The 12,029-nt window shown below is 32.7% G+C and overlaps 1 protein-coding gene across 1 annotated transcript in view; it reads left to right on the forward strand.

The window, feature by feature from the left end:
- Window positions 1-8,722, forward strand: part of LOC139513333 (epithelial sodium channel subunit beta-like) — a 47,451-nt gene extending 38,729 nt beyond the window's left edge. The window contains exons 7-13 of the mRNA XM_071301729.1: window positions 1,330-1,419; window positions 2,053-2,206; window positions 3,655-3,733; window positions 4,037-4,094; window positions 6,748-6,830; window positions 7,855-7,930; window positions 8,418-8,722. Coding sequence (XP_071157830.1) covers window positions 1,330-1,419; window positions 2,053-2,206; window positions 3,655-3,733; window positions 4,037-4,094; window positions 6,748-6,830; window positions 7,855-7,930; window positions 8,418-8,576 — 699 coding nt within the window. The 3' untranslated portion in view covers window positions 8,577-8,722. The remainder of the gene's footprint in view (window positions 1-1,329; window positions 1,420-2,052; window positions 2,207-3,654; window positions 3,734-4,036; window positions 4,095-6,747; window positions 6,831-7,854; window positions 7,931-8,417) is intronic.
- Window positions 8,723-12,029: the final 3,307 nt, after the last annotated feature.

Below are 12,029 nucleotides of genomic sequence, written 5' to 3' on the forward strand. Positions count from 1 at the left end.
TTGCAAAACTTGTTTCCCAATTCCACTATAAATAAATATGTTTAAACTAAACTCAAATAACGATTCACTTATAAATGCGTTACTTAAAAAGTGTGAGGTAAATGTATTGTTTGTCTAGTATCTCGGATCCGTAAAATAACACTTAAAACTAAACAAAAAAAAACGTTATCCCCTCCCTTTGCCAAATACTCCTTGGAGAAGAAATACCATTTGAAACAAACAGAAAAGATAGAAATGTAGTGATCCCTAACATATCAATCCTTCTTCGTCTGTAAACACACTGCTGCAGCCTACGTTTTCTCAAGCTTAATCGAGACATCTTTAGTATCATTAAACTACTGCAAATCATCAAAATGTCTTTCATAAAAAAGCAACCACTTAACTTTAAAAAGGGGGGTATTTTGTTTATTTATCTGAGTCAGAAAGTCAGAAATTTTCCCGCGCAAACGTAATATTCAGTTGGTTTGTTTTTCGATGATGGTGATCAATTTTTTTTTTTTCAACATTTAACACTATATTGTATGGAGAAACTCTTTATTCAGATTTTTTTTTAATCATCTGTAGGACCAGATTTTTTTTTATCCAATTGGGGTTCGAAATACCGCCCCCCCCCCCTCCTCCCCCGATTTGAAGTCAAATGATCGTTCCCTTACTGCTAGAAAATATGTCCGAAAACTTTGCATTCGGTTCTACGTAATGAACATTTAAATGACATAGAGTTTATAAGTGTGAACAAATCTTATGTACAGGTAATTAAATAAAGTGTATAGATGTGAACAAATTCAATGTGAAACCAATGGCCAGTACATTAAACAAGTTGTAAACAAGTTTACTGTACATGGAGTTTGGTGTGAACACGGCCTTAGTCAATCAAGCAACATACGTAGTATAGATCTGTGTCCCATGTTTGAGAAACAGAATTGAATAATAAATATTTTTAAGTGTTTAAAAAGTATACGGAAATGAATTTCCAATATCTTTTCAAATGTCGACAATATTCAAAAGGATGAGAAACTTTTACTGAACATAGTTTTATAACATATTCCACCTTATATGTTTTCAAAATATTTAGATTGATTGGAAAAAGCTAAGATTATGATACATTTGTATATCATTTCTAATATTTTAATGTTCAAGTAGTATTGTTCGACACACAATGATCAATAGACCTTATAAATACTTCTGATTTATCATGCAGAAAACTAAAAACAATCAAAAATAAATCATAATTGAAATCTGAAGTTGTTTATGGTTTCATTTGCATATAATATCCTGTCTGAAATTATGCAAATTAGGAGTCATCTGCACTTCTTGCTTAATTTATTACAGACGACAATAAAACGAAAGGGGCCCCCGTATGGGGACTGTGAAGATCCTGTAGAATATTTCAAAAACCATCTTGTTCGTTACACAACACAGGTTTGTGCATTTATTTTATTTAAAAAAATAGTTTTGCTTTATATGATTGATTTTAAAGTCCTATATTTTGTACAGTACTATCATTACCTACTGACAATTTTTTTCGTTGGATTTTTTATATTTTCCTTTTTCAGAATTTCCCAGGTTATGACTCTCTTATCATTGGTTGTCAATAGACATTCGTACCATTTGGTCAAATATAAAAACTCATTATAGATATACCAGGATATTTATTTTGTACGTCAGACGCTCGTTTCGTCAACAAAAGACTCGTCAGTAACGCTTGAATTAAAAAAAGCAAATAAAAACGAAGAGCAAGGAGACACAAATTACCGAAAGGTTTTGATAAATACAGCTTAGGTTTTCTATTCCTGCGGTAGAAAATCCTTAGTGTTTAGAAAATATCAAAGTTTTATAATAAACTTTATTTAAAAAAAAAAACAATGACAAAGTGTTTTAAAGTGTACCTTGCCAAAGTGTCGACACTATAGTTGTGTTTATTTGGTTAGTTAAAATTTGTTGCTCAAAGAACTTCATTTAACCAACATCAAATTACTATCTAATCCATGTTCCAAAAGTTCACACATTCATTCTTTTTCTTGAACCAATTACAACAATCACCATTTTTTGAAGGGTTGCATACAAACATGTTGGGAAACTCATGCAGCAGCACATTGTGGTTGTATGGCTGGCTATTTGTCATCAGAAATCCACTTCTACACGGATCATAGATTAAATGTGACGGAAGACCCAAATTCGACTGTCACTGGGTGCTATACAACAGAAGGTAAAATATTTGTATGGTTATAGTGGCACAATAATATGTTTGTGTGAACCTTCTTTCAAAATATTTCATTTGTTTTATATCAGTTTTATATCAAGATCATTTAGTTAGTAACGAAACAAATGACAACACATAGATTCTAATCTAAATCTAAATAAACATTTACTCTAAGCGCTCTGAGAATGACAAAGATGTTTGGTCGGTAAAAATTGTTGCATTTCTTAATGCTTTCATTTGCTGACCTTGGCAATGTTCTTATCCATTTTGCTAACAATACAATAACTTGTTTACTTTGGAAGAAATTCCATTTGTATGAACGAATCGAAGTTACATGAATCGAGAACTGTTTTAGGTTTTTTAGGCCCATTAAGGTTCGTACGTACTTTTAATATACCCCCGCTTTAAAAAAAAAGTCAGTCTGTCCGTTCCGCCCTCAGTCCGTCCGTCCGTCCATCCCTCCGCCCGTCCAATGAATAATTTTCGTCGCATTTTTCTCAGGAACTTCAATGCCAGGATTTCTGAAATTTGGTTTCAGGGTTTATATAAGTCAGCTTTACCGTGTGATGCGTTTTCAGATTCATCACTGGACAACTTCCTGTTTACTGAACACTTGTATCATTTTACACATGGTGGCCAAGTAGAAAATTTTCGTCGCATTTTTCTCAGGAACTACAATGCCAGGATTTCCGAAATTTGGTTTCAGGGTTTATATAAGTCAGCTATACCGTGTGATGCGTTTTCAGATTCATCACTCGACAAATTCCTGTTTACCGAACACTTGTATCATTTTACACATGATGGCCAAGTAGAAAATTTTCGTCGCATTTTTTTCAGGAACTACAATGCCAGGATTTCTGAAATTGAGTTTCAGGGTTTATATAAATCAGCCGTATGATTCGTTTTCAGATTCATCACTCAACAACTTCCTGTTTACCGAACACTTACATATTTTTACACTATTAGCATTATCCACGTGCGGCGGGGGTATCATCAGTGAGTAGAAGCTCGCAGTTACACTTGGTTTGGTTGATTTGTTGCTTATCCTGAGGAACATATGTACACATACCAGTACATTGTAAAAATGTTGGAAACAAAATGTATAGTCTGGGTAAAAAATAATTCCCTCAACCCCAAAAAGATTGATTGATTAATTGAATGATTGTATGATTGTTGGTGTTTGAATGCCACTTGTAAGCGCCATTTTCTGCTTTTTCGAGTCGACCAGTTTTTATTGGTAGATGGTAGATTGGAAGCCGGAGTGCCTGCAGAAAACCACCGACCTTCGATAGAAAAACTGACAATACTAATCAATTAAGATAGGAGTTCAGTGCACCAAAAAAAGATTGACAAATGACGTTGACGTGTGCCCTTCTCTAGTCAGTATAGAATTACCATCGTTTGAGTCCCAGTTAAGATTAAATAATGTTTTAATCAGTATATTATCATTTCAGAGAAGGATTGTGTTGCAAAACTACGACCTGGATTTCTCATGAGTGTATCTAAATATTGCACATGTCCACCTCCCTGTGTGTACGTATAAACATTTAGTTGTTTTTAATAATAATAGTCTTATGATCTAATGATTACTCAAAATAAAATATTTAAAATGAGTTTCAACGAAGATAAGATAACTTTAAGAAACTACAAGTGAATAAAGTAGTATTTAACGGCAACCAGTTGACAAAATTGCACTGAAAAGCCTTTTTGATGACTATGATAAATTATGATCGGCTGATAAAAAAGTCACAGCTGTAGTATTTAGTAAACATATTTGTTTTGAAATTTCTTCTAAAAAAGGTGACACAATAATTTCAGTTTTTTTCTGTCTTTCAGTGAAAATGTCTATACGACGTCATATTCCGGAGCGATATGGCCACACGACACAAAGTTGGTGAGTAATTTGCATTCTCGTCTGCAGATTAATCTAACAATAAAGCCAGAAATTCTAATTATTTCCTCATTTCCTGACATACGAATTTCTCATTGGTATTGGAAATAAAATGAAAACATTTTCCGTCAATAATGATAATTCATAATTTAAAAGCTAGGTGTAGAGTATATGTCAATTAGACAGAGATAGAATGACCTGGAAAAAAACATCACAAACACTAAAAAGGTCGTCTTATAGTTTATTTCAGAATTCCTGTTCGAACATTGCTGGATTGGCCTATAATAAGAACGCTTACAAACCTAATAATGGGAAAGCCAAGGATGTGAAATGACAAAAATTGACATAAAAAATATTCAAATTCATATAATTTCAACTTCGCCTAGTGGAGTTGAACCTTAGTTTCATATTTCTAATTCATCTACGGAAATTTCAATATTTAAGAATGACCTAAATCATGTCAATACCGAAATTCTTCAGAACTACTCAGCTGTTGGTACACTCGGGGAGTATTAGCCCACCCAACAACAGTATCGATCTAGTGCTAGCTAGGAAACGAAAATAAACTAAATAACACTTTATAAATTAAGTGCATGCGAAGCTCTTCCCAGATTGAACTTGATTATGAACATTTATAAGAGAAAAAAGAGAAAAACATTTATTCTAATATGACGTGCTTCTTTCGCTTTGTTAACAACACCGTGATAAAATTCTCGATATATCTATACTTAGCGCAGACTCCAAGATGTACACAAATGGCTGTTTAAATATGCCTCCCACGTAAATCCACATGTATCGTAACCTATGTGTAAACGGTTGTGGATTTCGCTGTGTTAACAATTACAATTGATTCTAATATGACGTGCTTCTTTCGCTTTGTAAACAACACCGTGATAAAATTCTCGATATATCTATACTTAGCGCAGACTCCAAGATGTACACAAATGGCTGTTTAAATATGCCTCCCACGTAAATCCACATGTATCGTAACCTATGTGTAAACGGTTGTGGATTTCGCTGTGTTAACAATTACAATTGAATAAAACCCTACAGAACATTTATTCTGATTCTGACGCATAACAAAAAGAATTTACACATTAGAGAACAGAAAAATAGACAAAAACAAAATAAATTAAAATTCCGCGAAATTCCAGTAATGATTTTGGCGCATTAACGTCATTTCAAAACATGACGTCATACGAATGAAAACGTCAAAGCTGAACGTTTTTCTATTGCGTTTACCTTCTAAACTCGGATACAATTGCATTAATAAATTATTGAGGTAGGTGTTGCTTGTTTTCTGTTCTATTGCATTATTCGCACATTTACTGATTTCAGCAAGTCAACATGGCGGCTACTTGGTTACAACATGTCAACAGTAAATTTGACGGTAGCTTACGATAAAAAATGTAAATTTAAAATTGCAAATGTTGGGTTTACTGAGAAGTAACAAAAGTAATCACATTTTTTTTCTAGCGGTTAGTTAAGAAATCATTCATGCAGGTTTATTAGATTTGTTTTACATTTATCGAACAGTGGGTAAAATAGAACAGCCACACACACGGTATACCCATCATCGCTTCAGTTTTTAACCCTCTTGCTGCCGACCGTTTTTCAAGGTTGCATTTCATATGCCGGAAAATACGACAGCTCAACGTCTGTGACGTAACATGCCAAACAACAACGTCATTCGATATATGACGTCACGACAAAATGACCATTACATTTGGGACCAATTGGAGAAAAACATAACCCTGTTTATTCTTCCGTATTTTAATTGAAAGAGATACAGCATTGATAAGAAGCTTGCATAAATTTATCCATGGACATATGTGTCCCTCCGGCACTGCCGGTTTGGACATATGTGTCCCTCCGGCAGCAAGAGGGTTAATGATCGTATTTGTCCTATTAGAATCGAAATAATTCATGGAAGCCATAGATTTGTTGTAAATTTACACATGGCCTGGGCCGTGATATTCGTTAATTTTATCCCTCGCTAACGCTCAGGATAAAATTCGAATATCACGTCCCAGGCCATGTGTAAATTTCCAACAAATCTATGGCTTCCATGAATTATTTCTTAATTGATACATTATTTTAAATACGTGTGTTGCTATATAAGCAAAAGGGGCCTACATCTGAAAGTAAATTAACATTTGTTAGAGGGAAGTGGACACTTAGTTTCTTAGTAATTTATGGGCTGCATATTAGACATATCTAATATACTTTCCTGAAATTCTCTGTTGAATAAAATAAAAATTGCAGATAATCATGTAAATAAAGGTAAATGGATTTCTGTTATGATAACAGATCAGGGAACTGCCATGGGAATGAATTGTAAAACCCAGCGGTAAAAACAAAGTAAGCTTAAAAGACATACATTATTTCGACAGCCCTATGAAATAGTTCGTACATATCTGCAGATCTGTATTGTTTACCAAATTTTTTAAAAGAGGGACGAAAGACACCAGAGGTTCAGTCAAACTCATAAATCGAAAACAAACTGACAACGCCATGGCTAAAAATGAAAAAGACATACATACAAACAATAGTAGACATGACACAACATAGAAAACTATAGAATAAGCAACACAAACCCCACCAAAAGCTAGGGGTGATCTCAGGTGCTCCGGAGATTACTGATCATATTTTACAGGAGGAGCTGAAAAACACATCGTGTGCAACCTATGAGAATAGCACAGCATGCAGACTTCATATGATAACAAATTCTACTCCAAGGTATGCATATCCTAAATTTTTGGATTAACTATTGCTGATAACCGAGTATTCTTATACTCTGAATTATTACACTATATTTTTTCTGTTTTGTAAGAGTGTCAGGGTTTGGTCTATCGTCCAGTGTTTGAGGGGTATGCTCTCACACTAAGTTATTCTAGATATATTAAGTAGCTTAATGTTTGTTTTTACAATTTTTTCTGTTGGTAACTATGTTATCGACATTATAGTGTTATTCGAATAATTTGCATTCAGTATTTTTTCTTCCGAGTTTTCCAACCAAGATCATGTTATGTCCCGTAGTCATCTCAATGCTTGTTGTTTCGGTACAGTGACATTATTCGGCAAAGAAGCTGTCTTGTATGGTTAATTATGGTAATTTGTTTAAATGACCACTCATCTCTGCATGTCTTAAAAACATAGGTGAAGCGTTAACGACACCAAATAAATTTGTCCCTTCACAAAGGGTGGCTATAAACAATCCTAAACTTGCTTTAAGATGCGATTATTTGCTCCATGCTGTATGCCTTGCTGCGATTTTGAGAGGGAGTAGATACAATAAAAGGAATAGATGCAATAAAAGCCATGTAACTTTCGTTTGTTTTTCCTTTTTTGTCTACTGTGTGAAGAGATTTTGTGTCATGAATTAATTGATAAACCATACTCCTTCCTTTTGTTTTCTTTACATTTGTACAAAGGGAAATATTGAGAAAACTGTGGTGAGAAAGCAACCAAATGGACTTATACAATATATCAAGTCATAAATTACCCAAGACTATACAAAACATTCAAATCTAAAGGCCATACATTTTTTTCTACGTGTATGATCATTTGATACATTTAAAATGTTTACTCCTTTGTGTGCTAGCGAAGAAACATAATTAATCTTACTTATGTTTTCCACATAGCTTTCGGTAATCGCAAGTTCCGTTTCAGACTTTCATGACACAAAATATTTCTAGTATATGAATAAAATATAATTATATCATAAGTTAGGGAAAGGCTACGAACTATGGTTATTTTTTAGCTCAAATTTCCTGAAACTTCATATCTACTTCGAAGAACTTAATTATGAACAGATTGTAGAAGAACCTATGTATGACGTAAGTTTTTGTTGTTTAGTAAACTTTTTAATTACATCTAGATTAAAATATCTGCAATTGAAAACGTCTAGCGCCGTTTACATTACAGCTTCATTAAACAGATATTTGTTATACATATATGGTTTTTACTGTTGTTCTAGCACTATTTTCTGGGACTTCATGTTTGCACTTTCTGATAGGGCAATTTCTAAATGATTAATAACTGTACTAGATATAATCAATGTCTCGATAGATAGACATATTTACCTAAAATGGTACAATAATAGCGTTGAAAGCCTTGCGATTCATTATTTTTTTCTAGGATTGAAGAAAGATGTTGTAAAATGCTACCCCCTAATATCTATTTTAATCCGTTCATTAACACTGGGTTGGAAAACGTAAATATTGAATGTCAGCCTTACGTCGGATTGCTGAGATATGACAAAAGAACAACTCATGTCATACTGACGTAAATCTTCTGCTTTCTATGCTCCCTTTTCTTTTGTAGATAACCCAAGTGATTGCTGATATTGGTGGTTCTTTAGGACTGTGTATCGGAGTCTCATTATTATGTGTTTTTGAAGCAGTAGAAGCTATTGTAGGAGTTTTATTGGTGATTAAGAGAAAAATACAAGGACATACTCGCGTCAAAGCACAATTTGATTAATCATTCAAAACAATTATCTACCGAATGATATAAGGTAAAATATCTGACAGTGTTTATTAGGAATTACTTCGATTCATTTATACTTTCCTGAAACCAGACCCTGCCAATGGGTCTCATCATTTAGCGTTCTTTGTCGGTCGTCCGTCATTATTAGAATATTGTTCAAGTTGTAGAATGTCAGGAACATCTGTATACACCTGTACCAAGATATGATACTTAACAAAAAACGTTCAGACTTACAACATACAAGATGTGTAGAAACATGATGTTTCACCTACACACACATTTTGATTTACCCTATGTAGTAACACGTATAAAGATGTTAGAATTGTATAAGAAATCAATTATTTTTTGTACATAAATCAGGCCTATAGTTTTTTCGTTTGAATTGAAAATACGTTTGTCATTTCGGGGCTTTTTATAGCTGTCTGTACGGTGTCGGCATTGTACATAGTTGAAGACCGTACGGTTACCCATAGTTGTAAATGTCTGTGCCATTTTGGTCTCTTTTAAATAGTTGTCTCATACCACATCTTCTTTTTATACTTATAACATATTTTATACGATAAAAGGATTATTTTTAACTAAATTCTCCCTAGATTTTTATACGTTTCTCTGGAGCAATCAAATCTTTAACTATTTGAATAAAAACTGGTTCGTGTAAAACCGAAAAATAACACCATACACGACATAAAGAGAATATTTACGTCATGAAGATAATATTTTGAAACCATATATGTAAATTATTATTAATCATATTTAAACGGGAAATGTGATTAAACTCGCATAAATAATCAGACATTTTAGTGCCACAGTATAACTTATTTTAGCTCAAGATTTATTTCACAATTTAGCAATACACTTTCAATTTTAGAGATAAGATAAACCTAAAGGAAAAGATTTTTTAATATATTACAATAATTAATAGTACAATAAATATTCAATGTTGAAAAAGAAAATGCTGCACTAAAAGAATTAATACTTTACACAAAAAAGAACAATAATGTCATCAAAACCATCCACTTCTGGAGTCAGAAACATTACAAAATTGGTTCTAGCTTAGAATTATATTCAAGTGGTCTTACATAATAGACTTTTCCTACATCCCTTCAACATTATAATCACAGTACTGCAGAAAAAATAAATATTTCTTCTCTTTGTCTTTCCTGGATTTTACTTTTGGCGTTTAAAGTCTGGAGCACAATTCGTTATATAAAGCTAAAATGAATACATATGTATTTTTGTATCTATACAGCCTCCTTCCCTCCAAAAGACATTTATAGTAAATATGTTGAGATTTTAGTTTCCAGAGCATGTGTCATCTTATAACCTGCAGCATATAAAAGTTAAAAGTATTCTGTAGATTTAGAGAGATAATGTTGCGGGGTATTTGTTCAACGATTGTGTTTACACAAATCTTCACTTGTTAAAACTGAGTTTAGCTAAAAACTGTCAAATACAACAGAAACGATTATATCATATACATTTGATTGTTTATTTTTCTAAAGCCAAATAAAAAAGTATGAACAGAACAGAACAGAACAGAACATAATATATGTGTGGTTCCAGTTACATCTGAAAAAAATGTTTTTTTTTACATTGAGTCTATGTGAGCAACATTCTGACATTAACAGTGCTTAATGGCAAATGACATTAAAATCTTTAGGGTAGGCTATTTTTAAGCTGAAAAGTAGGGACGGTAGGGTTACTGGAACCACACATATGTTTTTATTTGGCCTAACCAAGAAGAATATTTGACTTGCTTACAAATACTCTACATTTGAGAATGCCTGTACCAAGTCAGGAATATGACAGTTGTTGTATGTATTGTAGGTGTGTCGTATAGTTTTATATGTTAGTATATCAATGAAAGGTCTTTTATGTCAATGTTGAATGCTTATTTTGTGTATGTTATGCATTTTTAAGAACAGTCGTATGCTTGAATTTAACAGAATGATTATCTTATCCTATCTTTTCTGTTGTCATAAGTATGGATTGTGTATAAAATTCATCTGGTAAACCAGTTAATCAAAATAAAAAAAAACTGTGCGTATTTGACACAATGCTTTGGAATTGTTGGTCCTCAATGCATTTTTGTACTTGTTTTGCTTAATAACTATTTTGATCTGAGCGTCACTGATGAGTCTTAATGTAGACGAAACGGGCGTCTGGTGTATTAAATTAAAATTCTGGTACCTTTGATAACTAATTGACCAAAATAAAAATAAAATGATAATAATTCGTGACATCCAAAGTTAAGTGAGCTTAAACGAAATACAGCTTTGTTTTTTTCTTACATTCTTGAATATGCAAGGATATGTCGGCTTTCAAAACATTCGACTGAATAAACATATTTATGATAGATTTTTTTCATTTGATGCTTTTAAAATTTGACAATACGCCGTTTATAATTTGGTCCACTAGTTTTATAAAAATCCGGTGTATAGCATTCTTGATGACTTTTGTGTAAGAAATATATATTTTAGACGTTTCTAGCTGGTTTGACAAGTGGGTGTTTAGCTAGCTGTAGAACCAGGTTAAGTCCTCTATTATGCCTATACAAATTCAAAAATATAACAGTTGACCGTTTAGTCCACTATTTTTGTCTGAAGATGCTATACAAATTTTGAAATATGGCAGTTGATTTCCATTCATTCCGTTGGTTGATAATGGCTAACGTCTGATTTTTTCTGTTTTTATAGAATTATAAACATCAAAATGTGCCCATTTGAATTGACCTTGAAGTTTGTGTTCTTGTTATTACTTTTTCATTAACTAACTTTCGGCGTAGATGTATGTGTTTTAGTTTACATGTTAACTAAAGCATAAAGTTAATAGTTTCCGTAAAAACGTGTCTAAAATCACTGGCCCTATACATAAACGAAAAAGTAATAATAAGGAACAAAAAAAAGGCCGACTAAAGTAAAATATCATCAACTGTTACATGTAAGTTTGTTAACACAAATCTTCACCATTTATAAAACTAAGTTTGGCCTAAAAACTGTGAAATACAACTGTACAGGAACGATTATGTCATACAAATTTGATATTGCTTTTTCTATGTTTTTGCTGCATAAAGTTTTAGATAAACCTTGATGTTTTATACATTTTTTCTGCTATGTTGTTCCTGTTTAAATTCAATGAGTAATAAACACGTACATTTTATTGTTTCTTGTGAAGATATATTGTAGATTATTGTTAACGGAATCAGTGTGATATATATGTTCCAGACCATATGAGTATTTGGACCGTACGCGTACGGTCCGGACCGTATACGTATACTCATACGGTCCGACCGTACGCGTATGGTCGGACCGTACGAGTATACGCGTACGGTCCAGTACGAGCTGACCATAAATGTTATTTGATCATATGGGTTAAATTGAAACAATCTTTATTTTTAGTTTTACTAATTGTTATTGATAATTTATTATAATTAGATAGATAAAATGA

Source organism: Mytilus edulis, chromosome 2 (assembly GCF_963676685.1).
Source record: "Mytilus edulis chromosome 2, xbMytEdul2.2, whole genome shotgun sequence".
NCBI classification, from domain to species: domain Eukaryota; kingdom Metazoa; phylum Mollusca; class Bivalvia; order Mytilida; family Mytilidae; genus Mytilus; species Mytilus edulis.